The sequence below is a fragment of the Brienomyrus brachyistius genome, chromosome 17 (genome assembly GCF_023856365.1).
Source record: "Brienomyrus brachyistius isolate T26 chromosome 17, BBRACH_0.4, whole genome shotgun sequence".
In the NCBI taxonomy this organism is placed as follows: Eukaryota; Metazoa; Chordata; class Actinopteri; order Osteoglossiformes; family Mormyridae; genus Brienomyrus; species Brienomyrus brachyistius.
Window position 1 is genome coordinate 857,340 of NC_064549.1, and position 26,861 is coordinate 884,200.

Sequence of the window (26,861 nt, forward strand, 5' to 3'; positions counted from 1 at the left end):
CCAGATCACGTCGCTTTTAGAGTCAGCCTCATATGCGCAATTTTACAGGCTTTAGTCCAAATAAATCCTGTTATGATGTGTCATGCCACCATCATTCTAATTGTTTCTGAACCAAAATGACTTGTGACCAAGAAGTGAGTGAAGCTGCACGCAGCGTTCAGAAACACACTCATTTTCTAGTTTAATATTATTTATTAAAATGTCTCCATTTTGAGAATGATTGTAGTAGCAGTTGAAGTCTTCAATATATCACGCAAAAAGCATTGTACAGAATTGCATTGCAGTCCATGGGTGGTATTTTACTAAGTCACAACTTATAAATGAGTATTTAAGGGTACCATTACACTTTTGAACACTAGGTGGGGCGCTGGAGCTGAATTTCATTGAGAGGGTAATTCCCCCAAAAAAGAGGTAAAGCTGGATTTGAGACATACACTAGAAGCATGTCTGCACCTGTGTTTCATCCCTTCGGTCCCGAGTTAGCTGTTTCTGTTATCGATTGTCTGTGCTGGCCGTGTTCAGGTTGGGCTGATATAGTCCCGTGTTCAGGCAGAATGTTCTACACAGCGACTTTCTGAAGGACCGGCAGAGGAAGAAGTAGATGAGTGGGTCCAAGATGGCGTTGAGAGAGCAGATCCAGAGTGTGCTCTCCTTCAGCTGGAACAGGAAGAGCTTCAACCGACAGTCGAAATTGCCGCGTGTTTGGCTCAAGGTGTATGGGACCCGGGCGAAGTGAAAGGGTACAAAGCACACGAAGAACACACCCATCACCAGGAAGATGTTGGCCTTCACTCTGCGCTTCTTCGGCTGCACGTTTACAGTGCTGGACCTGGCACGGGTGCGAGAATATGAGGTGTACAGCTCCCGCGAGATGAGGCTGTAGCAGACCACCACCGTGGCGAGGTTGGCCCAGAAGATGATCTGGCACACATGGTTGACTGCCTCATGCCACTGAAGGCCACGCTTGGTCTTGAGGTCGCTGCATTTGAAGTTGGGAGAGGCAGGTTTGTGGGAGGTCAGTATGATGTTGGGCAAGGAGAGGCTGAGCAGGAAAGCCCAGATGAAAGCAGAGAGGATCTTACGGCGTGCCAGGCCCGCGGGGCTGCTCCTTACAAATGGCCGCAGGGTCTTACGACAGCGGTCGATGCTGATAAGGCCGAAAAAGAGGATGCTGATATACATGCTGAGGTAGAAGAGCACGGAAGAGACGCGACACACGAACACGCGCAGCAGCACCGACGCCGCGTTGGAGTCAGCCAGGACCTTGAAAATGAAGGTGAACGTCATGAGCAGGTCGGCCACCACAACGTTCTTCAGGTAGAGCACGAAGTGGGTGGTACTGGGAATCTTCAGGAAGATCCAGGCCGCCGCGGTATTGAGAAACAGCCCCAAAATGAAGAGGATGGAGTAGAGCACAGGGAACACCACCGTCTTCAGCACGTTGTCCCGGGAACAGTTAGTCGATTCGCTGCCATTGGTCATGTTGTGAATGTTGAGTGACATCATGTCTGTTGATAATGCAACCACAGAAACCAGTCATATGGTTTTGCCTTCTCCTTTTCCACACATAGCATTTAATTGAACAATCCACTACACTAACAAAACAGGCAAATTGTGCTCTCTCGTGCAACGAAATTAATTGGATAAGTAAGAGAATCAAGATAATGCCGCGTGCTCACGGAGGGGCGAAGGAGCAGATGAATGATAGCTCATGTCTTGCAAGCTTCCATTATAAAATTCAGCTTCTTACCTTGGTGCTGCATCATGACACCTCAACGTCCCTGCTGGTGCTGATCAAGGCGAACCTCTGTGCACGGGTTCAGGTTTGTCAGGCTGCTTTTGGAGCCAGGAGGCCAAAGCAATGACAATCCAAGACAAGGGTAATGCTTAAGATGATGTCTGTGTCCTTGGTCTCCAAACCAAGTAAGTTGCTGTCCAGCGTAGGGCATTGGCCAGTCTGCGAAGCGGTAGAATCTTTGGCTTCTTCTCCTTTCTGTTTCCTGCCATGTGGTTCAGAAACGCGAATAAAGAGGAATCCGGACATCCTGTGAAAACTGGCTGATATGGACATTCATATTGCATTTATTTATCAGATGCTTTTGTCTGATGAGACATATTAACAATAAAATCTTGGGTTCAGAGAGCTGGGTCAGCCAGCATCCCGAACCCCAGAAGCAGTTGGGGTTGAGATCTTTGCCCAAGGGACCAACAGTGACATGAGTAGCCTGTGGGCCACAAGATTGAAATACAGTGACAACGACCCTGAAGCTACTGAACGGCACACTGGCTGGTGGACCTGCTGGATGTTTGTGGAAGTACGTGTCAATGGTTCCATCTGGTGCAACAGTGAACAATCCCATTGACCCGAATGCTGCTGATTAGTGTTAGTATTATGCTGTACGTCTAAATCTTGTAGTCTTGCATTGTGCACTGATGTGTGTAGAAGATGTTTGTAAGCCTCGTGTTTTGGACGTCAGGGAGGGAGCACATCTGTGCCGTCACACAGGAGGCCCAGAAAAGCTTATTTCTACTGTAACATCACAAAAAAACGACTAGAGCTCCCCTGTTTTTGTGCAGCATTAAGGGTTGTTGTTGAGCTTCTCAGAGCTCCTTAGTTCCTCAGCATGTGAGCAAGGTCTCTGTGTGACCCGGTGTCCTGTTGCCTACTGTGGGCTTCAGAGCAGACGCCCCTGAAGTGGGTGTGATGTTTTTAACAGCACCGTGTTCCGGCTGCTGATCCACGGGATGGAAAAGGCCTTTGAAGGCAGAGAGGCTGGGGCAGTGTCCACGCCGGCTGTCCTCTGGGACTGTGCTAATTTCAGGCTACGTCATAGTCAGACTTGGTTCCTAATGCCGAATTTAATTTTGGTTTGCAAGCTGGTGTCGCACTCGGGCTTTAGATCTGAGAGAAAGGGGAACGTTAAAATGCAATCTACTTTTCTGTCCTATCTTGTAGAGATAAGGGGATGTCACATCCTGAAGATGAGGCACAGGGTCGTTGATGGTGACGTTTCGCTTCAGTTTTTCTCCCCATACTTTGGGACAGCTGATTATTGTGAGATGTCAGCTCTGAATTAGGCTTATCTGCCTGTAAAATCCCTTTCAGGGTATGTGGTGCAGAATTGTCTTGTGTCACAGGGCCATCCCTGTTTGCTTGGATTTTATGTGAGTAAATAAGCCCAATGCATGTAACGGAGGCAGGGAATTGAAAGTAGCATCCCTTTTTAAAATAAAATCCCCTGTCTTTGCACTTTCAGCTTTCATTTCTGCTTTTGCCCGAAACATTTAGCTTCTGCATCCTACCCACCTGCTGGACAGTACGATTACAAAACAAGCTTGATTTTGAGAGGATTCGTTGGATTGGCCTGTCCTCATGGAGTATGATTTAACTGGGGAAATTCACTCCTTTTCTTGTCTGTCTGCCCAAACAATTAGACTCAACTATGTATTAGAGCAAATAGTCTTTGCCAGTCAGTTGTAACAGCGCCCTCTTCAGGCCATGAATGACTGGCTGGGCTTATCATTACATCTGATCCGAGTGCTGTTGCTTGGCTTTCTCACACCCGGATTCACAGCATGCTCTGAGGAAATACCGTAGAGTACGCTTAACAAACATTTTGACTTTAAAAGTAATAAAATGGTCACGGAAGATGTCTGCAAGAGGCCCGCTGTTGGCCACAAACAGTCACTGCACTAAGATGTGGAGTGATGCTCCTTCTCTATTGCAGCTCCTGCAGGAACATGTTGTAGTATCGTGATAATAATAGAACATTAACTAGAGCTCCTGATGGTGTCATCATCTGGAAAACTGAAAAAGTACGAGCCAATGGAAAATATCGTTTCTGGACCCTTGCTAATACCTCTTAAACTTTTTGAATTGCAAACCCTGAAATCTTTTATGCTTCAGTCAAAACAGGCAGAAAATGTAATTCACACAGTTATTAATCTATTTTTCATATATTCATTTGCAGACAATTTTCTGGGGATCTGAAGAAATGGACCAGAATGTTTAATAACATGGGCACTTGCACCTAGTAACAACAAGGCTTGTAAAGCAACGTCACTAAAAACCGTTTCTGTGAAATTCACATTAATATTTACTTATTTAACTGACACTTTTATCTAAAGTGACACAACTGAGAGAACAGGGTCCCTGGAAGAATTATTAAAAGTCTTGCTCAAGGATCCAAGTGGCGAAACCACTCTGACTATGGGATTTGAACTGGCGACCTTCCGATCATGGGCAGAGTCACACACCACCCCCATAATAAAGAGAAAGTCTGTTCTTTTAAGTCTCACTCACCCCCTACTTCTGCAGTGGGGAAAAACATTTGCTTTGTCTATGAGTATATACCCGTCTGACTGGAGAATCACATGCACACAGCAGAAAATGGCCTTTGTTCTCAGATTTGTGAGCTGTAGATCTGAGCTAGTCTGGACCTGCTCGCATCTGCAGTGGCAGTAAATCAAATGGTCTGGCAGTCCGCTCTTCTGTCATGGGCTCATTGGCTGTGCACTGCCCTGGGATAACATCAGCATAAAGCGTGTGTGTGGATTTACTGGGAAGGGTGGCGGGGGGTGGTGGTCAGGTGGGGAAAATGAATCTCCCCTTTGTCTCTGAATGGTAGAGGTGTGGATTCTTGAACACCGATGTGACATTCAGACCGTGTATAAGACACTGAGACACTAATCCTGAATGGGGGGGGGGGTTTAACCACTTCTGCGCCGGCCCGATTCTGACTGCAGTTTGTCCCAGTCATTCCGGTGCTTTCACTGCCTCCATGTTTGTTAGTTGCAGTTATGTTAAGGCATTTCATACCTGTGCAACAAAAAGCGCTTTCCTTTGAAAACAACCAAAATAGTGTCGTTTTCCACGCTGCCCCCAGGGCAACACATTTGTATCCAACACGGTGTGACTTTAGTCTGTCCTTTCTGTTTATTCCGCATAAACAGAACATGAGAGCACACACAAAGTGAGAGCGCACACAAGATAAATATAAAGCATGGCAGTTTTACTTACGCAAAAATGTTTTGAGGGCAGAAGGAAAAATGATTGGTTATCTCTCTGAATCAATCAGATTGTAGAGGATGTGCGTCCAAGCAACTAGAGGGGCCAGAACCAACCAATCAGATGTTTTGGTCCCACCTCCTCTAGTTGCTTGGACCCACCTCATCTATAATCTGATTGGTTATCTCTCTGAACCAATCATTTTTCCTTCTGCCATCAGAACAATTTTGTGCAAGTAAAACTTCCAAGAGTAAGAAATGGCCTTTATGAATTACTATTGTTTTATGTATATTTTATATAATCTGTATTATTTCACATTAATTAATTAATTAATTAATTAGTTTCCTCTTGATTTCAGATGTACATATCTGTATGTTTCATTTGTTTAAATACAGGCAGTACTCCAGTTATGAACGAGATCCATTCCCTTAGTCTGTCTTTAAATTGAATTTGCAGGTAAGTCGGAGCAATAGTAATGCAGTATATAATAATACAGTAATGATTAAGGTAACTATATTCGGTACAGTACTGTACCTCCAGCTGGCAAATTGCTGAAGCCATATGTGTGTTTGTTACTATGGACCATTGCATTTAACCCAAATTTCCTGTATTATAGGCTTTATGGCATCCATTTGTAAGCACATGTGTGTAAGTCAGACATTCTTAACCTGGTGACTGCCTGAACAGGCCTTCACATCAAAATCATTCTGGGCAATCTTCTTTGTTTAGATGTTTATATCTGACCAATGTAGCTAGTAACTAACTACCTGAGTAGTACTTTCACTTGATACTGTCTTACTCGATGGTTTTACTTATATTTGAGTAATATGTTTTTTTTTTCCAGTAACAGTACTTCTACTTGAGTACAGTTATTGGCTACTAGGCCCATTTCACAATGTAAGTCATTTTGGGTGTTTGGAGTTCAGTGTCAGAAGAAATCCCCCCCCCACAGAGCAGAGGAACATGGATGAGGGATATCAGGGGTGGGCAGTCATTAATCACTCGGGCAAGTCGACCATCGAGTGCCATTAGAGTATAGAAAACAAACAGGGAGGATTGATAGGAGCTCTGGGTGAAAAGTGCTTGTTTTATTTTCACACCCATGGAGTCAGGTGACCCGCTGTGCAGTGCCTGCACAGATTTCCCCAGTGGGGGGCACCGTGGGCCCGGGGGCGGGGGCTCGAGCACACGAAAAGCTGCCTGACTGCCAGTAGCTCATTGACGTTTTCCTGCACAGGTCTGGCCTGCAGTGTGACTTACGACGACATTTACAGAAGGAAGTCTGTGTTTTCCCAGCAGCCTGAAGGTCTGAGAACATCAGCAAGGGTCAAGAGAGTGTGTGTCTCATTAACACGGGACCTGCCGGCTGCTTCTGCGCTGCTTAACGGTGAGAACCTCGCACTCCATACAGTTCTCGGCCAGATCATTACCCTGTTGACTCCCCATGCATGTGACAGTCATTCGTCGTCATTTCAGTAGGATTTCTGTGTCACATCTGCTAGTTTAAGCACTGAAAAAAAGGTTGTTCAACCTTAAACTTAATTCCTTTAACTTTTGGAGACATCACGTGAGCTCTGTTCTTTAGTTACAGTGCTAAGGCAAGGTCTTGTTTGTGTGCTGTTGTACATATTTCTGGCAGGGGATAAAATCACTATAATCTCCCTAAAACACCTCAGTTCATGTTAAAGATATTCGACTATGATGTCCTGTTAAATTAAAGCTTAACTACAGCCCACCTGCTAGAATGTTGGTTTGCACTCCCAGCCTCCTGCAAACCTGCACCCAAACCTTCACAAAGTGTCATGGTCTCCCCACACAGCATCCTAACTGCCTCTGACTACATGCACCTTCCACCTTGTTAAATGTTTGTTCCAAAATGCGGTGAAGGGGATGTGCGGACGGAAGAGAACCTGGGCAAGGAGGCGTCCCCGTTGGGGTCTCGCAAATAGATGAGGCGCTATGGCTGATCACCGTTTCACTCTTCTTCCGTGATAGTGACAGTAGCTATAAAGCAGGCCTCTGGCTCAGGCGTTAAGATTCCGTGTCTAACGCACTTGGGGGGGGGGAACCTGTGTGCTGCTTCGACTCCAAGCCTCACAGGTTATGCACCTTTTATTTCCTGAAATGCACATATTTCTCCAGCTCGGCCCAGATCTCTCCCAGTGGCATTAACACTTCACCCAAATGTCAGAGGTCTCTCTCTCTCTCTCTCTGTCTTTGCCACCACTCAAACCCTGCATCTGCAAGAGGCCCCCTGTTGGCCACAAACAGTCACTGCACCAAAATATGAACGATTTACCTTCCTGATATAAGCTGAAGTAGCATGTTCTACTAACCAGCTAGAGAGCTACGATCTTATGATTGTACTCATTAGCTATTTGTTTAATTTTTGGCACAACAAACCCGTCTCTGTGTGGACTTGCATTGGTACTGCCCACCCCCTTTGGAGCAGCACTGAAACACCATTCTGTGGGCCTTGGGGACCCCGCAGGCCCCCCGCTGCTGGAGGTCTGGTGCCTTAAAGCGAGCTGCGGCTGTCTGGCAGGACCCTATCAAGGAAACCAATTAGCAAAGGAACTACCTCAGGAAATATTGCATCTTCACAAGTAGCTACATACCATATGTCTTCATCTAAAGCAGTGTTTCTCAATCTAGTGCTGGGCAACCTGCGGACCGTTGGTTCGCTCCCAGCTATCGGGGGGATCTGAAAGGGACCCAAAATGTAGACTCTCTGGCAGGGAGCTGGGAAGCAGCAAGAACGTAGAGCATCTGCAGGTCCCTTAAGACCCGGTGGGGAAACACTGATCTAGAGGGTCTTTAAAGAACTTGTCAAATAGACCAAATAAAATGTTCGCCTGACCTGAGACCAGACTTCTTTGCTCCTGTACAGCCAACCTGCAAACCTTGTGAGCAGATCTCCATCCTTTTGGTACCATTAGCAGTACAGAAGCATTCTCCCACAGGACTCCTGGGCTTTAAGTGTACGGTAACCAGTCATTTCAAGCACAGAACAAAGCCTTCCTTTATTAAATCTATGCATGTGGCACATTAAAATTAAGCTAAATATAACCAGCCACAATAGGGTGACTTTAAGTGACCTGTTAAATAGGCGAAGATGGGCGGAGGTCAGTCTGCACCAGTAGCAGGCAGAAGGACTTCAAACCCGGCCAAGGCAAACACTCCAAAGGCAGCTGTGAAAAAGCTCTTAGCTCATGTTTCTTCTCCTGAGAGTGGAAATGCCTGCTCTCTTCTGACTTTTGCTCCCTCTTTCTGTTTTTCTGGGCACGGCATGTGCGTCACACAGGCCTGATGCTGGTGCTCCTGTTACTTCGATCACAGTCGCACCATGTCTGCGAGCGCGAGCTCTCAACGCGAGCCATTGTTCTACGGCAGCTCCATGAGAACCACGGGGATGGACGAGCGGCGGGAAGCTTTGGGAGGGAGAATCAGCGTGAAGGAGCACATGAGCAGAACACGAGCAGAACATGAGCAGAACACGAGCAGAACTCTCCTTTCTTTAATGGTACTTCTGAATAATTCAAAATGAGTAAGAAATAGATATATATTACATATATAAATCCCATTATAATATATAATGAGAAGGTGGTGAAGTTGATTAACATTATAAAACGGGCTTTACCAAGTGATCTGGTTGAAGGACATTTTAATATGAAAATAGATCCAGTGTCATATACTTAAAATATACTCCAAAAAATAGCCTTAAGAAAATGGTCAGAAAGCTGTAAAAATGATAAACATAATGACTTTAAGAGTCTCTCTTACTTCTCCTTTAGTTCCCGGTCCTTCATGAATCACTATTATCAGTTTTTTTTTGCCTGACCTTTGTGTAGCACTATTCCAGGGGACTGCAGTGCATGGGGAGAGCAGAACATTCCAGAACCATTCCCCTGGGCCACAGAGGGGGGCCCGTCTACATGTTCCATGTGTAACATGCTACACGCCACAATCCACTTGCCCGTCAAAATGTTCAAATGAGAAACAGCTGGGTTTCCAGACTGAGCACGGTTACAACAAAACTAACCCTTTCCTGGTCTGGCTGGGATTTCACCAAATCAGTCCTTCTTCTGGCTGTGAACAGGCTTCTTGTTTCTCTCTTCCTGGCTGCCTTCACAGCACGTGGATATATGTGACTCTGGAGTCGACCCCCATGTGGTTTTTGGCGATGCACTTGTAAGTCCCAGAATGGGAGGTATTCGGCCTTTGGATGATGAGGGTGCCATGTTGGTGGAGCAGCTTGCTGCTGGTGGAGTGTCCCTTCCCTGCAGGGGACAGCATGGAGCGGTTGGGCAACTCCCAGATGATGTCTGGTTTGGGCATCCCAGTAGCATCGCAGCTGATCTGTATGGCAGTTCCTGCAATTGCCTGAATGTTGCGTGGTGGTCCACTCGTGATGCGGGGAGGGTAAGCGATGATAAGAACTGGCACAGTCATCGTGGCTTCACCGATCTCATTTTTGGCCTTACAAAGGTAGTTCCCACGGTCGTGGAGGGATGTGTCCTGGACAATCAAAGTTCCGTTGTTCACAAGCTGGTAGCGGCCATTCACCTGGGGGCGAGACAGAACATGTCCCCCTGGAAGAGTCCAATGGATTTGAGGACGGGGACTGCCGTCGGCTAGACAGTGAAGGAAGAGAGGATCCCCAGACATGCTACGAATGATGCCCTTAGGCCGAGTCAGGATGTAGGGCTGCTGTCCCACCTCCAGGATAATTATCTTCTCGATGTAGCCTACAATGTTCTTAGCCGAGCAGCGATACTTTCCAGAATCTTCTTTGGTAGGTTTATAGATGGTAAATATTCCATTATTTCCCAGCTGTTGGTTTGCTTCCTTGAGGCTGCCAGTGACTCGGCTTCCATTGGGTAACACCCAGGATATTTCTGGAACTGGCTGCCCATCTGCTGAGCAGTTGAGCACAGTGGTCTTTCCCATGCGGGTCACCACTCTCTCGTTAAAAGGGCTTTTGAAAATTGGCCTCCTCAGCATGTTACTGACCTCCAGTTGCACCACCATGACTGCCTCCCCACCATCGTTCCTAGCCATGCAAATAAACTCGGCAGCATCGGTCGGACGTACATTCTTGATTTCCAGTGTTCCATTCTGGTGGACATTAATTCTACTGCCAAAGTAAGGGGCCGTGATGAAGATGTTATCTGGCATGATCCAGGTGATCTGGGGGGTTGGGTTCCCCTGGGCATTGCAGTCAATCAGCTTCCTGGAATACTTAGTGGCTGTGTCTTTGATGACGGTCCGGTTTTTGTGGTAACCGTTGATCATGGGGGGGTTTCCGTCAATGTCTAACTTGTACACCTTGCTGTCATCCCCGGCGGCGTTTCTGGCAATGCAGACGTACTCCCCCACATCGACAAGCTTGACGCTGTGTATCTCCAGGGATCCATTGACGTGCACGAGGTAGCGGTCGTTAGACGCTGCGATTATGTCATTAGACGGGAGCTTCCACAGTATCTTGGGCTTGGGCTCACCCAACGAATCACAATCAAAACGCACGCTACCCCCAGGCTTTACATTGGCATAGGTGTGGCTGGGTTGCCTTATTCGTGGGGCAGCTGTTACCACGGTGATGTGCACATGCATCTCATCCTTGCCTAAAGTGTTCTCTGCAATGCAGGTATAGTCTCCCTCCTCTGTCACATCCACCTTGTTGATGTAGAGTGTGCCATTATCGAAGAGGACGTAACGACGCACCCGACTCCCACTGTCATCTGCCTGGAGGGCACTGTTTACTACTGTCCCATCAGGGAGACCCCACGAAATCTCTGGCATGGGGACCCCTGATGCCCGGCAGTCCACCTTCAGGTCATTGCCGTAAGGTACCTGCTTCTTGCTGGACAGCTTAGTCTCGATCTTAGCTGGCTTCATGAACACAGAAACTTTCATCAGTTGCAAGTCGTCTCCGATTTTGTTGCGGGCGACGCAGAGGTAGTCTCCAGTATCTTTCTCGCTGAGGGAGTGGACAATTAGAGTACCGTTGTCCAGAACTTGAATCCGGTTTCCCATCCTAGCAAACAAATGCAGAATTAGCAAACGATATCTATGAGACCTCACAGCAGGGGAAAAATACAGAAGTTTGTTACAGATATTTTTTAATGTTTTGAGTATTGGTAGCACTGTTGCTCCACACTTCCAGGATTGTGTCCTGTGTGTGCGTAGTTTCCATGCTCCAGGCTAAACTCCAAGCTCCACTTGAATAAAGCAGTTTCCCTCTTGACTTTGCCCCAAAGCAGGAAATATCTCATCCTGCAGTAGCTGAGTAGCTCAGCTCCCTTCATCACATTCATCATAATTTAAATACAGCTTAAATGTGGAATGTTTTGAACACCGTGCCATAGGGTCAAACACAATTCAAAATACACTTTAAAATACTACTTTTAACATTCAAAGCCCTTCATAATTTTGACTGCTCCTATTTCACTTGTCAACTGCAGTTTTACACTCCCAGTTCTGTTCCTCCATTCCTCATCAGCAAGTTTACTTACTGTCCTGGTGTTATGTCCTACCTACCACATCCACCTGACCCCCTTGTCACCCCCCCGGTGTGGCCCTAATGTATCACGCCCAGCACTCGTTTGGCTTACCTCTCGTGCCTGCCCTTGTGTTAATCACTGCAGCTGCCTCTCATTTGCTCCCTCACCAGTCTCGTATAAAAGTGCTTCCCAGTCCTGTGTTCCCCAGTCCTGTCATTGAAGTTATACCATTTTGTTGCCTGTACCCAATTCTCCTATTTTTGATTCCCTGTGATTCCGTTTATTTCTAACCTTTGCACATTGAACTCTCACGCTGCACCCTAACACTGAAACTCTCTTCCCCCTACATCCATCAACTGGATTCTATAACTCAATTTAAATCTGCTGTTAAACCTCATATATTTGAGCTAACATATTTGCTTTGAGTCTACCTACTTGAAAGCGCATGACTTGCTGCTTTGTCTGATCTTATTGGTGCAATTGTATTCATTGTCGTCATTTTTATTCTTTCTGAGATGACATTGAGAGGCACCTTCAAATACAATGTATTTAAACAAAATTCTGAGAGGCACCATTTAATAAAATGTAATTTTGAGTCATGCTTGTATTTTAGAAATGTATCTCAATATGACAGAATAACCATATGAAATCACCAGCTTGCGTATATTTAAACTATATTTTAACGTCTTAATCATTTGCAGAACATCTTAAATGAGGATATATTAGTCATTAACTTTTTCTTGAGTCACTAGCTTGGCACACATGACCTCATCTCACAGACTGCCATGTTCCCTGGCAGCATTCTCACCTTTATAAAATTCACGAGGCTCTTGTTTTACATGCTATTCTGTTTTCCCTCCCATTTGTTGTTGTGAACAATGGAACAGCTATTTCAGTAAATACTAACAAATAAATAAATAAAGTTACTTTCATTAAATTGGTTGTGAAATGGTTTAAGGCTGACTAATTTCTAGTTTTAGAAATGATGTATATCGTTCAGGATTTTGTACGTCGTTTGAAGTGTTGTGCTCGCGTTTGCTATCGCGAGAAGCAACGCATTTCACCATTTAAATGGTCCTCAAAAGAAAAGAAATGCTCCACTTGTGAACACAGCAGAACACGGTGATTTCTCTGTACCTGTGCCACTGGTCTACAAGGGCCTTGGATGGAAGCCTCCAGATGATGTTGGGTTTGGGCTCCCCCTCCGCAGAGCAGTTGAGGAGCAGCCGTTGGCCGTAGCTGAGTTCAGTCCAGCGTTGGGAGGCCTCCAGGATGCGGGGCGGGGCCTCGGCCTGCTCCACGCTGACCGTCACCACCCGCCGCTCCGAGCCCGTGGAGCTGGTAGCGATGCACTCGTACGTTCCGCCCTCTGAGGTCTGCGGACTCCTCATAAGCAACGTGCCATTTGCCAACACTGACACGTCACGCCTTAGGTCCTGCAGGGGCCGGATCAGCGTCCCATCGAAAAGCACCCAGTGCACTGTCGGCTGTGGACTGCCCTGTGCCGTGCATGGCAGCTTGAGACTTTGGCCCGCCTTGACCGTCACACGCTGCCGTTTGTCCTCCAGGATTCCAGGGGGCGCTGCCACCACCTGCAGTCTGACAGTGGCGGTGTCCACTCCAGCTGGGTTGCTGGCAATGCATTTATACTGACCCCGGTCATACACAGACACCTGCTGGATGACCAGAGTCCCATCGGGTGTCACAGTCACCCTCCCTTGGTTGGAGCTGTAGCCCCTCACCTGGGTACGGTTGGCCAGGATCCAGGAGACCAGGGGTGTTGGACGGCCCTCAGCCTTGCACTTCATTTCTATTGTACTCCCAGTTTGAGAATTGATGTCCCGCACCTTGGGCTCCAGTATTCGGGATGGATATGCCACCACAGACAGTGTGACCAGGAGCTTGTCAGAGCCTACATTATTCTCTGCTAAACAAAGATACTGCCCACGATCCTTAATGTTGGCATTCTGGATCGATAGCGTGCCGTTCTTGAACACCTCAAATTTACCCATTTTGCCGATTATTGTCAAGGTGCTCCCTATAAATCAGACAAGACAGGAGTTTATTAATGTGCAACGTTCAAAAATCGATTGGCTTTGTGACCTTACATTTTAATTTTGATAGAACAGCTTTAGTTTAAAGGTAACATTTTACATCAGCATATTACAACTCTCTTTAAAACTAAACATCCTAAAATATGATTTGACTAAAGAAAGAGACGGAGAAAATTCTCCAAATATTCACCACCATTTTGGTGGAGCAAAATCCCCAGCCGCGGCATAAAATGGTAATATTTGTACCTGCGTTTGAAGAGAAGCGTTTCCAGCTGATGGTGGGCGTGGGGTGGCCAGATGCCTCACAGGGCAAATAAGCATCTGAGTCGGACAGGACTGTGTAACTCGCCGCATTTCCTCCCACTATCCTCGGTTTTGATGTTTCGTCCTTTGTGGATGACTCAGGCATTAGCATGCTAAACGTTGTAGCGTGGTATCCATCGAGAGAGCCGTATTCAGTGGATACTGAACTGTCGCCTGGGGCAGGTGTGTTGGTGTAATCCTGCTCGGCTCTGAGGATAGTTGACGTGTCTAAGGTTGTGGTTTCCTGCATGTCATTTTCATCATACCTGTCCCCACGCTGACTGGACCCAAAAGATTTTCCATCGCCAGATTTATTGGCTCTTTGGGGAAGTGTGGTGGGCCTGGTCTTTGTTGTTGAGGATGTCTGTGTCAGATATTGGGTTCCTTGTCCTTTGGAAAGTTTTGCGTCAGTGTGCATTCTGATTGTATTGGTATTAATCCTGCTGCTGCTCCTTGAAGATGCAGTCTGTATTTGTGATTTGGAGTCAGGCATTGATGTAGTTGTGATTTTAATAGTTGTTGTTGGATAAATTGTCGTCTTAATGCTGGGCTTCGTTGTGGGTGTGTAATGTTTGGAATGACTAGCTGGCCTTTCCAATGTTGGTGTCCTATTCCAATCATCCTTATCGGAGGTGGTTTCATCGCCAGAATACAAAACTTTGCTGGTCGTTGTGTATTTTTCTGCCTCTTTTAAAAGTGTTTTATATCTATTAGCAGAGGTGGTTGGGAACATCCGTGTTACTGGTGTGGTAGCGTTATTAGTTGGTATAGTTTTGGCAGTGGTGCTAACTGTAGCACGTGAGGGTGATGTAATATTACTTTTGCTTGGTCTTCTTCGTCTAAAGCCATTCCGGCGGAATCCTCCATTAGGTCTCCTTGACCACTTATGCCTGTAAACATAACCTTTACTAGACCCACCTGACCCAGACATGGGAACATAAGAGCCAGATGAGGCTTCGTATATCTTTTTCACAGTAGATGGTTGGACCGTTGGGGGGGAAGCTAATGTTTTTGTGTTTGGAGTGGCTTTTGTGGTACCAGTGTGGGACCTGGAAGCGATGTTTGTATTGATTGTGGTTGTCTGACTAAGTGACGTCTTTTTAGTAAACCTCAGAGGGGGGACTGTTGGAGGTAGAAGCATTAATTTGGACACTGACTCCGTTTCAGGAGCGGAAGATGATCCAGAGCCCTCAAATGAGACCTCAGGGGATTGCGTAAGAACTTTCTTTTTCGTTGGCTTAAGTGGTTTTGTCGTGGGTGGGACAAAAGATTCAGTCGTGAGTCGCAGCTCTGTGTCCCTCACAGTGGAAGTGGTGGTTGTGATTTGTGTAGTGGTTGTGGATTTGACTGGTTTCCGTAATCTGTTGAGGATCTCCTTCTGACCCTTGTTGCCAAAGAGTTTTTGCCATGGGATTTTACCGCGGATTACTTTCGAAGGTGTTGTGGTACCCTTCGGAGTGACAGGTAATTCATTAGTTTGTGTCGTACTTTTGTGCAGCTTCCCAGAATCCAGCTCAGGAGTCTCGGCAGAGGTCATAAAGCCACTGGATCCTGACTTATCTGGTGACTTTGTGGTTGGAGGCTTCATGGTGTAAATCTTGAGAAGCGTTTGTGGTGTGCTTGCTTGTGTCATGGCGGGCCAAGTTGCGGTTGCAACTTTAGAGGTTTTGAGGGCAGTTGTGACGGATTCTTCTGTCCCGTACAGAGAAGACTCTCTTGTTTTCATAAAGTTTTGTGTGTCAGTTGTGGTGTGGGTCACATTTTTCATTGGATCGTGACACTTGCAGTCCGTGGTAACCTCAATCAGATAAGGCATGGTAGCATTGACTTTGTGGCTAACTGGAGGCTTCTTGACTTTATTCAGATATGCATGGATATCTGTGATTCTGTTAGGCCTAATTATTCTCCTCCTGCCAGGAAAGTAGCGTTTTCTCCCAAGCTGATGGTGGCTGGCAGGTATGATGTGGATCTGTTGCTGGGAGATGATAGTAGACCCGGCAGGTATGTAAGGCGACGTGATCTTCTGGGTTGCGTGAAATGATATCTCGTCGGCACCTTGCTCAGTGGTGGTGACCGCTGTGAACGTGGCACGACCATTGGAATCCGTGGATGTGTGGACCACTGGCTCTATCCTTGGGCTTTCCACTTCCATCATTGAAGTCACATTTGGATACTGGGTCATTAGCAGAGTCATGACTCCAGTTGCTGTCTCCTCATCATCCCCAGAAAATGTCACCGGCATTTCACCGGCAGAGTCAGTCAGTTTCATTTTAAGCGTGATTGGCAGGCTTGGTGGCCTGTTAGTTTGTCCCTCAGTCATATAAGAGTAATTGGGGGGGAATATTTGGTGATGCCTTGGATTAAGTGATGTGATTGAATTGCTCTCTGTGAAACTGCTTCTGGTTGCAATATAGGTTGATGGAGAGGCTATGGGTATAGCCTCTGTTTGGGCATGGGTGCTGCTCATCACATAAGCACTCTCAGTAGCTGGCACCATAGTGCTGGGTATAATGACGTTGACTTCAGAAAAGCTGTCTCCTGACCCTTCATACCCATCCCCTGAAAGTCCTGAAACGGATTTCCTCAAAGTCTCTATTTTCGTTTCCTGTCCTTTTGTATCTTCTTCGTCTGTCTTTCTTCCTCTTTGTGCTTTTGTCATGATTTCTGCCCATTTTTCAGGGTCCACTTTCCTCAGAGTTTTGTCGAAGGTTCTCCTAACTCCCCCGGTTCGTTTCTTGCTCATGGGACCCCTACTTCTCTGAATGGTGCTACTCGCAATCAGCTCCGGAGAAGGCCTACGTCTAGGATATGGCCTGTCTGAAGTGATCGTCCTAGACTCCTGGCCGTAAGGAATTTTATTAGAGGCACGTTCATCGATTTCCTCATAGTTGGAGTCAAACTCATCGCCACGCCTCTCAGTTTCTGATAGTTTGTCTTTCTTTGATCCATCACTTATTATAGTTATCTGGTATGCTAACAAATCCACTCCCATATAGTTAGCAGCAAGGCATCTATAAAATCCGCGGTCTCTTTGTGTTAGACCTTGTACTTTCAAAGTTCCATTTTGGTGCAGTTTTCTGTTGCCATGTGACTTATCTAGCACCGTGTGATCTGGTAAGATCCACTGAACAGAAGCTTCTGGGTTTCCATGGGAACTACAGTCAAGAAGCAAATTTTCATCGAGCTTTTGTGAAAGCCGGCCTCCATTCACTTCCCCCTCCTCCACATCCGGAGACAGCACTGTTATCCGAAAGGTGAGGACATCTGCCTCCAGGTAGTTGGTGGCTATGCAGTGGTACAATCCTGTATCTGAGCTGTCAGCTGCCCTCACTGTGAGCCGTCCCGTTTCTGTGATTACAATCCTGTGATCTTCACTGTTATATGGTGCTCTGACTTTGCTGCCATCTGGTAATATCCACTCGGTGGATGGTTTGGGATTACCGTGAATCTGGCAATTCAAGTCAGTTACCCCTCCAATTAAAACGGTATGTTCAGTCTTGGTTAGGTTGTCCTTCTTGATCATTACCCAGCCATACCTGTCTTTCCTTTGGACCTTGCTCTCCTCCCGCAAATGAACAGTTGACAGGTACTTTATGTGCAATGTAGTGAAAGTAGTAGTGGTACGGTCCAATTGCAGCGTGATCTCGTCTTGTAGAAGCCACCCTGGACTGGCCTTGATTTCAGCCTCGATATCTGTATAAACCTCATCGTCACTCTCTTCTGGCCTCTTCTGCTTGTACTTAAATGTCATATCCGGTGTTTTCGTGAGCATGAGTCCTCTCTCCAGCCGCATGGGGGACTCACTGTATGTGGCTAAGATACGCCAGAGCTGCTGGATCTGCTCATAGTCGATGTTGCAAACCAGCGATGTGGCAACGGCGGCGCTTAGGATTGTGGCTTCCTCCTCATTTATCACAGTCGTGTTCTCCGTCACAGAAGGCCTCCGAACTGTGCAAGCCACACTTGCGTCATTTTGGAAACGGTCCGTAACCTTCATCTCCAGTGAGCCAAGGGGTGCAATGAAGTCACCGGGGAAGATGGCTGCGTAGTCCCCCTCATCCAATGTAATGTTCTTCTGCTTCAAGTGGGGCAAAATCCAGGGTTTGCTGCAGGACAGGGATGCATGAGGAAGCGGTGCAATGCTTCTGCCTTTGGAGGCCGCAGGAAATTCACATACTGGACACAGCAGGCCCCTGGCATATCTCCTCTCACGCTTACATTTTAGAACCCCTAGAAAAGTGTAAATGTTTAGTTTACTGAAGTACGCATTGCCCGTCACAAAAAGCTAAAGAAAACATTTAGTTTTAGCTTTGTTTGCCGCTTAATTTTCAGACTCTTGCTTTTCTGAATTTACACAGTATTGACATTCCTTTACACTGCTTCAAATCAGCTCCACATAATATTTTACTGTCCAAGAAACTGCAAGCATCTCCGTAGTTTACCTGTGTTCTTCTTTATCCATTCCACCAATCCCGTTATGCGGCAGTCACATGACCACGGGTTTCCATGGAGATAGACACTCTCCAGCTGAGTGCAGTGGGAGAAGATATCAGAGGGCAGTCTACTCAGTGCATTGTCGGACAAGTGAATGCCTGTCACAGAAGAAGTCTTGAAAATCTGGCTATAGCGTGTGGTGACGAAGGTGTCGGGATGCAGCTGCTGAAGAAGGTTGCCCTCTAGGTGGATCAGCTGCAGAGCGTTCAGTCCATGGAAAGCCTCAGGGTGGATGAACTCAATGCGGTTGTGGTCTATCTGTAACTTTGTTAGGTTTCTCAAACCGAAGAAGGTGTCCTTCTTGATCTCCTTTACCTTGTTGTAGCTCATCTTAAGGGACTGTGGGAAATAAAAATTTATGTTATTTTGGTGGATTATGAATTCGTTACATCATGCATCCATTATTGACGTACAGCGTAGGCACAAGAGAGCAAAGCATTCACAGTGCCGTCCACCATGTACCTGCAAGGACTGGAGATCGCTAAAAGCGTTGTCCTCCATCTGATGTATTATATTGCTGTGCAGCATCAAAATTTCCAGTCGACTCAGGCCGGAAAAGTCATTTTGTTTAAGCAATGTTAAACTGTTGTACCTGAAACACAGAATTACTTCTTACATGCTTAAATGTCCATGTCCTCCAGAATACAATAAATCTGCAAGCAAGTTCCTACTGACTGGTAGAGAACGGACCAAGAGTGACATTTAATAACCGTGTTATGTAGCAACATAATGATAATTAGTTCAGATGTGTTGTGAACATTCAAGGGTGTGGCACTGTGGAAACAGGAGTGATACATCATGGAAGACTGCAAATATAATATAAAGCAAGTAGCCTGAGAGTAAATGAGCTACTAATGTTTAAATCTCCCTGCGTTCAACATATGCTCACCGCTAAGGTGTGTGAGAGAGAAGCGCAGAGAGAGGGAGAGACTGACCCCAGGTTTATTCTCTCCACGGCCAACTGGATGTCGCCGGGAACTGCAGTCAGGTATCTGAAGGTGCAGTGAACTTCCGTAGGAATGTAACATGAACACGATTTGGGGCATGCTGTGCCTTCTGGAATGATCTCTGCCACAAAGCACAGAAATGCCAGCAACCTCCACCTCCGGCGTGTAGCGTGACAATTCAAGCTGCTCATTCTGCTTGGGTTCACCCAGTCACATTCACTGCACCTGTGGAAAGTAAGTGAGATAAAAATTTCAAAGAAAAATATATTTGTATAGGCTTTGAAGGCTATCAAAAACAACACAAGAACTGCTGAACCCACAAGACGCTATTTTTTATTTAATGAATACATTCAATAACTGTTTTAGGTGCTGAAACAATGTAGAATGATAAATTGCTCATTGACAATAGTGGATTATAGTTTTGTATATATGTTTTACTTGCCAAAACCCATCCAGAAAAGTAAGAATTTCAAGAATTTCCCTCTGGGATCAATAAAGTTAATCTTAATCTTAATCTTAATAAGCATCAGGCATTTGTGAATGACTGAAACATGCATGCACAGCGGAAATCTTATGTTATTGTAAAGCACTCCCTTATTGTTAGATCACAGTGCCCTAAGGATTCTTTGTGTTATTCATTCTCCCAGCAGGCATCCAACATTGTCGCATCAACGAATAACAGTTGAAATCCTGTCTTTATATTGACAACATTGTTTCAATGTAATTATGATGCTGAGATTTCAAAATCTGCTGCGAGCAAGAAGGGACAGCATTGCCACTATGAATATATCATTTTTAAAAGTTGAAAAAAATCATTCTGGTAGCACCCTGCAAACATTTATTAATATTTTAGAGGTATATATTTTCTTAAATGCTGTAATCTCTTGGTTTGGACTGAACGCCAAAGCACGTTCGCGCATGCGCACTTCTTGCATTCTCCAGCGATCTCCCGCTGAAAGCCGTCAAAGAGGTGGATGGTAGCTGCAGGCGATCATCAAGGTAAGCATAGCCGATCATCAAGGTAAGCATAGGCAATCATAAAGGTAGGCATAGGCGATCATCAAGGTAAGCATAGGCAATCATAAAGGTAGGCATAGGCGATCATCAAGGTAAGCATAGGCAATCATAAAGGTAGGCATAGGCGATCATCAAGGTAGGCATAGGCGATCATCAAGGTAGGCATAGGCGATCATCAAGGTAGGCATAGGCGATCATCAAGGTAGGCATAGCTGATCATAAAGGTAAGCATAGGCGACCATAAAGTTGACCACCGCCTAACGTAAAAATTAATGCTCATTTGTTTGTTTATTTGTTATTGCTGCTACTGATGCTATTTCACAAAACGTTTGATAAACTCCACACAGGACGGACCGGGGACCAAACCCAGGAACATCTTCCTAACCGCCACACTACTGTGCCACCCGTGTCTGAACCTTTGTAGGTTCACTTCGTGGAACCGGCTGTGTCAGTATCAGTTTTGTTGGAAACAAAGAAAGACAGGAGATGCTATTTCAGTCAGTATGCAGAAGACCTACTGAAACATTTTGTTGGCAAGTGTGAAGACCTCTATGGTGGAACCTCCACAGCCTCGTTCAATTACCTGACGATGTATCTTTGTTCAAGTCCTCTTTAAATGATGTCTCAGCATTTCCTTTTGAAAACCACCTACAGGAGATAAAGAAACTTGTGAAAAAAGACCAGAATCCTGTAGTTCAAGTTGCCAAAAGACTGACTGAATTGGAGCAAGTTGGCAGAGCAACTGCTAACAAAATTGGCGACTCTTAATGTAAAATTTCAGACAAAATTAAGGATGGCTATTTTCTGTTGGATGACACATGCATTCATGCACAGGAAGCAAGGAAATGAGTTGGCATGTGATGCAATTAGGGAAGAGCACACCTGTGATGTCTTTGGAGCCCCTTGTAGCTCAAAACTCCTCAACATTGTGTTTATAAGTAAACGAGATCATCAACGTTTTTCGAAACGAAGAACAATGTTCGTCAGGATGACCGAACGTAAGGCTGTTGATGATGGATGTGCTGCGTTTCCAATGCTACATGGCTCGGAGGAAGCCTGACTCATGTATCACAAACAAGTAGATTTCTTTTGCATTTTTCCCTCACGTATTCATCTAAACAGTAACATTTACTAGCAGGTTATATTTTCTGCTGTATTGTTGTTTCAGATGTGGTCATTAGCTGTGTGGCAGGAAGTGAATAAAGCAGAGGAATTAACTTTTCCAACTTCCTGGGTCAATATGAATCAGCAAATCGTATGGTGGTCCAGTGGCGATGCGTTAAAGAAACTCAGCAAGATGGAGCCACCATTTCCTCTAATAAAAGTGAAGATATCACCAGGTAATTAATTTTACTAAAAATGTATAGAAATTTGTTTTTTTTTCTTTTCTTTCTTTGTGTTTCCTATTGGGGCGGCATGGTGGTGCAGTGGTTAGCACTGTATGGGGCGGCATGGTGGTGCAGTGGTTAGCACTGTATGGGGCGGCATGGTGGTGCAGTGGTTAGCACTATCGCCTCACACCTCTGGGACTCGGGTTCGAGTCTCCGCCTGGGTTACATGTGTGTGGAGTTTGCATGTTCTCCCCATGTCATCGTGGGGTTTCCTCTGGGTACTCCGGTTTCCCCCCACAGTCCAAAAACATTAGGCTAATTGGAGTTGCTAAATTGCCCGTGTGAGTGAATGGTGTGTGAGTGTGCCCTGCGATGGGCTGGCCCCCCATCCTGGGCTGTTCCCTGCCTCGTGCCCATTCCTTCCAGGATAGGCTCCGGACCCCCCGCAACCCAGTAGGATAAGCGGTTTGGTAAATGGATGGATGGATGTTTCCTATTACCAAAGCTAAACTGTGTGGGTTTATCATATGTGATAATTTTGCGTTGACAACTGAGTGCGAGAGAAATCGGAGAGTCCAGAAGAAAAAGAATTATGGAGATTTTGAACTTGGCAAAATTGTTTATGAAGTTTATGAAATTAAGTTTACGAAAGTGCTTTAGTCTATTAATGTAATTTTAGCCATGTGGGTCAACTTGTGAAATAGTGTTTTAAGCTTTATCCCAGATTTATTTGATTCTAAAGCAAACTCAGATCTCACACAAGGTAAACATTCACAGACATTTTTCCTAGCACTTAAATGATTCGTAAATATGGGACAAATAAATGTTATTAAATTTCATATTGTGGGTTTTTGGAACTGATTTAGCGAAAGACTCAAGGCAGCTAAGAAAAACGATTCAAGGTTTGTGTTACAGCTGAACATTCAGAGTATAAGTGAAAGAAGAGAAATAAATAAAATGCCATCAACCAGCCTAAACAGCTTTGACTAAAAATACTGATTATGTATTTGTTATATTTGGCAGAGGTGGATTCTTTAATCTGTTCAACTCAAAGATCAAGCACAACTCAAGCAACGCAAGGGGACAGTGAGTTAACGTATATAAATATTTGGCAGCTTGTAGTTGATTGCATCCAGTGATGTAATATTTCATGCATTGTATTTTACACTAAACATTTGTAGGAGATGATCCTTTACCTGATTCCTGTCCAGGAAGGAATTACAAATCAGGGAACATTTCAGGTCTTTACACAATCATGTTGGAAGATAGTTTTTTGTTTTTTAATCTATTTTTACTGCTATGCATTTACAGTGTGTTTCACAGTATTGTAGAATATATCCATCTATCCATCCATTTTCCAAACCGCTTATCCTACTGGGTAGGGGTGGGAATCTTTAGGTACTTCGCGATCCGATCCAATTACGATTCTGGGATCCACGATCCGATTCCAAAACGATTCTTCATATACATTTTTTTTGCAAATATGCTTAATTTAAAATTTAAATTATATGTTTTTTGTTCATAGTTAGAATCTCTGTTTGACAGTATTTCAATTTTTAAAATGACAAAGTGAAATAAAGACTTTTATTGATTTTATTTTAACAAAATTATATCAGGATGAACAATTACTAAGAACAATTGTAACAACAAATCAACAAATGTGTTGTTTTCAGTTTGTTTAGAACCTTTTAACAAAGGAAGGAATGTCTTTTATTTATTTTTGTTTAGAACCTTTAGAATTATCTTCAGCCGCGAGCTTAAACTCATCCGTGATGTAGTGAGCCGTAATGGTGACATACGAGTCTGTTGAAATTCATGTCCATGCATCGCATGTTATTGCAATCCTGTCCATATTACTTATTGATTCTAAAATTTGAGCTTTAGTCTCCCTGTAGAGTGCGGGTATTGCAGTGTCACTGAAATAACGTCGTGACTGCACACTATTTCTTGGCTCAAGCACCTGTAACATTGAGCGAAATCCTTCGTTCCCCATTACAGAGTAAGGCCAAATCTTTGGCAATGAAACCCGCCACTGACCGTGTAATTCGTTTTGCTTTTTTAGAATTGGATGGAAGCTTTGCTACTTGCTCAAGGGTCCTTTGAGTGAAACCGGTGCTGGGCGCGATCGGGACCGAAGTCCGTTCCTGCAGCTCTGAGTGGAACCGTGTTATATGCTTCTTCATATTAGTAGTGTTCCCGAAATACTTAAATTTGGCGCGACAGACTTTGCACACAGTATGGCTTTTATCAACGACCCCTTTCTCTTTGTCTTCACAAAATCCAAAATGTTGCCACACAGTCGATTTTAAATTTGATGGTGCAGGATGTAGTTTGTCCACTGTTCAAATGAAGAGCAGCATATGTAAGAGGCGAGCGTTGTAATGTTTATTTTTCCGGCGCGCAGTCGCAATTTGATAGAACACAGAATCGATTCTGAATCTTTGAGAATCGATTTTGAATCGTTAGAGAAAGAAAAAAGATGCATCGATGCATCGATTTTTTCTCTCACCCCTACTACTGGGTTGCGGGGGGTCCGGAGCCTATCCCGGAAGCAATGGGCACGAGGCAGGGAACAACCCAGGATGGGGGGGCCAGTCCATCGCAGGGCACACTCACACACCATTCACTCACACATACACACCTACGGGCGATTTAGCAACTCCAATTAGCCTCAGCATGTTTTTGGACTGTGGGGGGAAACTGGAGTACCCGGAGGAAACCCCACGACGACATGGGGAGAACATGCAAACTCCACACACATGTAACCCAGGCAGAGGCTTGAACCCGGGTCCCAGGGGTGCGAGGCAACAGTGCTAACCACTGCACCACCATGCCACCCCTGTAGAATATATATAGTTTTGTTTTTTTTTGTATTTAAACTGCGATTTCATAAATGTTCAGTATTTGAATGTGTCAATCTGAAAAGAAAAAATGCTGTCATTTGTAAGAGAGGTGAATACACTTGCCAGTCGCAGGAGCCCTTGTCAATCAGTCAACCAGTCAGGTGCTGAGTCTTTAAGTGGTTTTCAAATGACATCAGCCAATAAGTTGTAAAAGCATTAAGCCATTTGTTGAGAAAAAAAAATCAGTAAGGGACTGATAATAATTGAAATATATGCTGTGTGTTTCCATCAATGAAGATTAGAGTGCCACAACTAGGGCTGGGCGATATGGCGTAAAATAATATGGCAATACTTTTAAGCTATATCACAGTACACAATATACCGTATATCGACATATTCGCTCTTTCTGGGAGAGAACTACATTTCCCAGAATTCCCACGTATCAATTGGTTTTTGTGCCTGATGATGTTCCACATTAGAGTCGAGAGTGTTTGCAAAAAAACGCTCCAGTTTAGTCATTTTTGTCTTTATTACAGGCAAAACTCGTGTTTTAGCTGATAAATAACAACAACCAGCGTTCTTCTCACAATATAACTGTCTACCTGTTATTTTCCGCGTTAATGCGATAGACGCGCGTCTAGAATTATTTTGTGTTATTTTCAGAGACCATCCTCTAGGTATCCAAAGCATCAGAGAAAGTAGTGGAAGATTCCGTGTGAAATCACCTTCGTTACGCTCCAGACAGAGCAGGAGGCGGTGGCAGACACGAAATGCACTAAGTTAGGAAAAACACAAGTGTCTGTTACAGCATATGTTGAATTAAATCTTAACTCTCGTTCATTTTGGCCATTTAGAAGGACATTTATTTATTATATATTTTTTGCAGTGTTACTGGTACTGCACTGTTTACATCATTTACTGTTTTAACTGTTGCACTAATTACCTTGTTTATATTAACTAATCTTTTTTTTGCATAAACAAAGTTCAGTCACAAATGCTTATTAAAAGAACATTAATTGTTACTAATAAGTGATCCCCCCCCCTCACTTGATATGTTTATAGGGGTTAGGACATTGTCAAATTTGCATGCTCAGGCAGCAGTGCTCTGATGTTAAATAGTTTAAATACACAGAAAACAGAGTTTGAGCAAAATAAAAAACGTTGTTGGACATAGAAAAACGACACTGAAGCAACATTGAACCGATATGGAAAAATGATGCTATTTCATCTTTCAAAACCAAAACTGATAACGGTTATTCAATGTTGAGAGACAACGTTGTGTTCACAACACAAAATGCCTGCTGCGCTGTTTGTGCCAGAATCAGTCTGTATAATTAAACTCTCATACCTTATCGGCTTTTAACCACTCAAATCTCTCAGCGTCTCTATGGAAGAAATGTTTGTATAGAGTTGGATAAACAAAGTACACAGGAACAGACCATGGACAGGATGCCTACACAAGAGAACAGGGTATTCATTGATAAATGATAGAATCTTGAGATTAACGGAAGACTAAGTAAGAAAAATAATGGTAAAGCAAATCTCTCAATTGCAGCAATTTATCTCGTACTCTCCCTATGCACACAGCTGAAATGCATTCATATTTTACAGCAGGAACGTAAACTTAAATTGATAGCTTTTCGGAAAAATGTTATAGAAGACAGAGGTGATGCATTGTAACAGATGGGTCAGATTACTTTTTCAGAGGTAGAAAGACAAAACTGCGATACTGTTTAAAAATCATTAGCCACGTTAATGATAAAATTAATGACAACCTTTAACAACCTTTACAATGACCCAGATTTCAATAATTAAGATAATACACGAGAATTTCCAAAAACACAGAAGCATCAACTTTCTATAATGCAGTAATTCATAATAATGCTCTTCATACTTACTCATCCTGTAGACAGGCGCATCAGGTCCACAGTTTGCAAAAGAAAATAAATAATGAGTGTATACTCCACTTAATATGTAAATAGTATCATGTGATAGCTCGGGTAACGAAGTGTGATCTGAATCGCTCCCCTGTATCGCAAGTGCAGACAAGTGTGAACTCCGCGGGGTGAGTGAGTGGCGTGGGGCGCTGCGGGGCTGCGGGGCTGAGAGCTCCAACCAGCCCCCATGTACCCCCCGACGCTTCTTCTTTTTCCATCGAATCCCACGAACGTTAATGGTATCAAAGCCTCCTCCGCTGTCCGCTAGAAGTTTAACCATATTTGCGTACTTTAATAACTAAAGGAACGCGCTAAATCCTTAACCGTTGTCAAATCCGTCATAATTTAGTTTCCCGAACAATAGTTTTCTGAATAATACAAATCCTTTGTTAGCCTGTAACATAATTTCTGTGTTTGTAAATTC

General features: G+C 44.6%; 2 protein-coding genes across 4 annotated transcripts; both read right to left on the minus strand.

The window, feature by feature from the left end:
• Window positions 1-172: 172 nt before the first annotated feature.
• LOC125711484 (P2Y purinoceptor 12-like) lies at window positions 173-1,982 on the minus strand. Its single transcript, XM_048980393.1, has 2 exons — window positions 1,751-1,982; window positions 173-1,508 (listed from the first exon to the last, which is right to left on the minus strand). Exons 1-2 carry the CDS (start codon window positions 1,764-1,766, stop codon window positions 493-495), a joined length of 1,032 nt encoding a protein of 343 aa, XP_048836350.1. The 5' UTR covers window positions 1,767-1,982; the 3' UTR covers window positions 173-492.
• Window positions 1,983-8,494: 6,512 nt separating this feature from the next.
• On the minus strand, window positions 8,495-26,545 carry igsf10 (immunoglobulin superfamily, member 10). Of its 3 annotated transcripts, XM_048980375.1 has the most exons (9): window positions 26,399-26,545; window positions 25,849-25,885; window positions 20,910-20,974; window positions 19,298-19,534; window positions 18,825-18,954; window positions 18,311-18,701; window positions 13,812-18,098; window positions 12,649-13,549; window positions 8,495-11,045 (listed from the first exon to the last, which is right to left on the minus strand). In XM_048980375.1, the coding sequence occupies exons 4-9, from the start codon at window positions 19,498-19,500 to the stop codon at window positions 9,137-9,139; spliced, it is 7,821 nt and encodes a 2,606-aa protein (XP_048836332.1). In that variant the 5' UTR covers window positions 19,501-19,534; window positions 20,910-20,974; window positions 25,849-25,885; window positions 26,399-26,545; the 3' UTR covers window positions 8,495-9,136. The 3 variants fall into 3 exon arrangements, with proteins under 3 accessions (XP_048836332.1, XP_048836331.1, XP_048836333.1); XM_048980374.1 differs by lacking the exon at window positions 25,849-25,885; XM_048980376.1 differs by lacking the exon at window positions 26,399-26,545 and having other exon boundaries at window positions 25,849-26,365.
• Window positions 26,546-26,861: the final 316 nt, after the last annotated feature.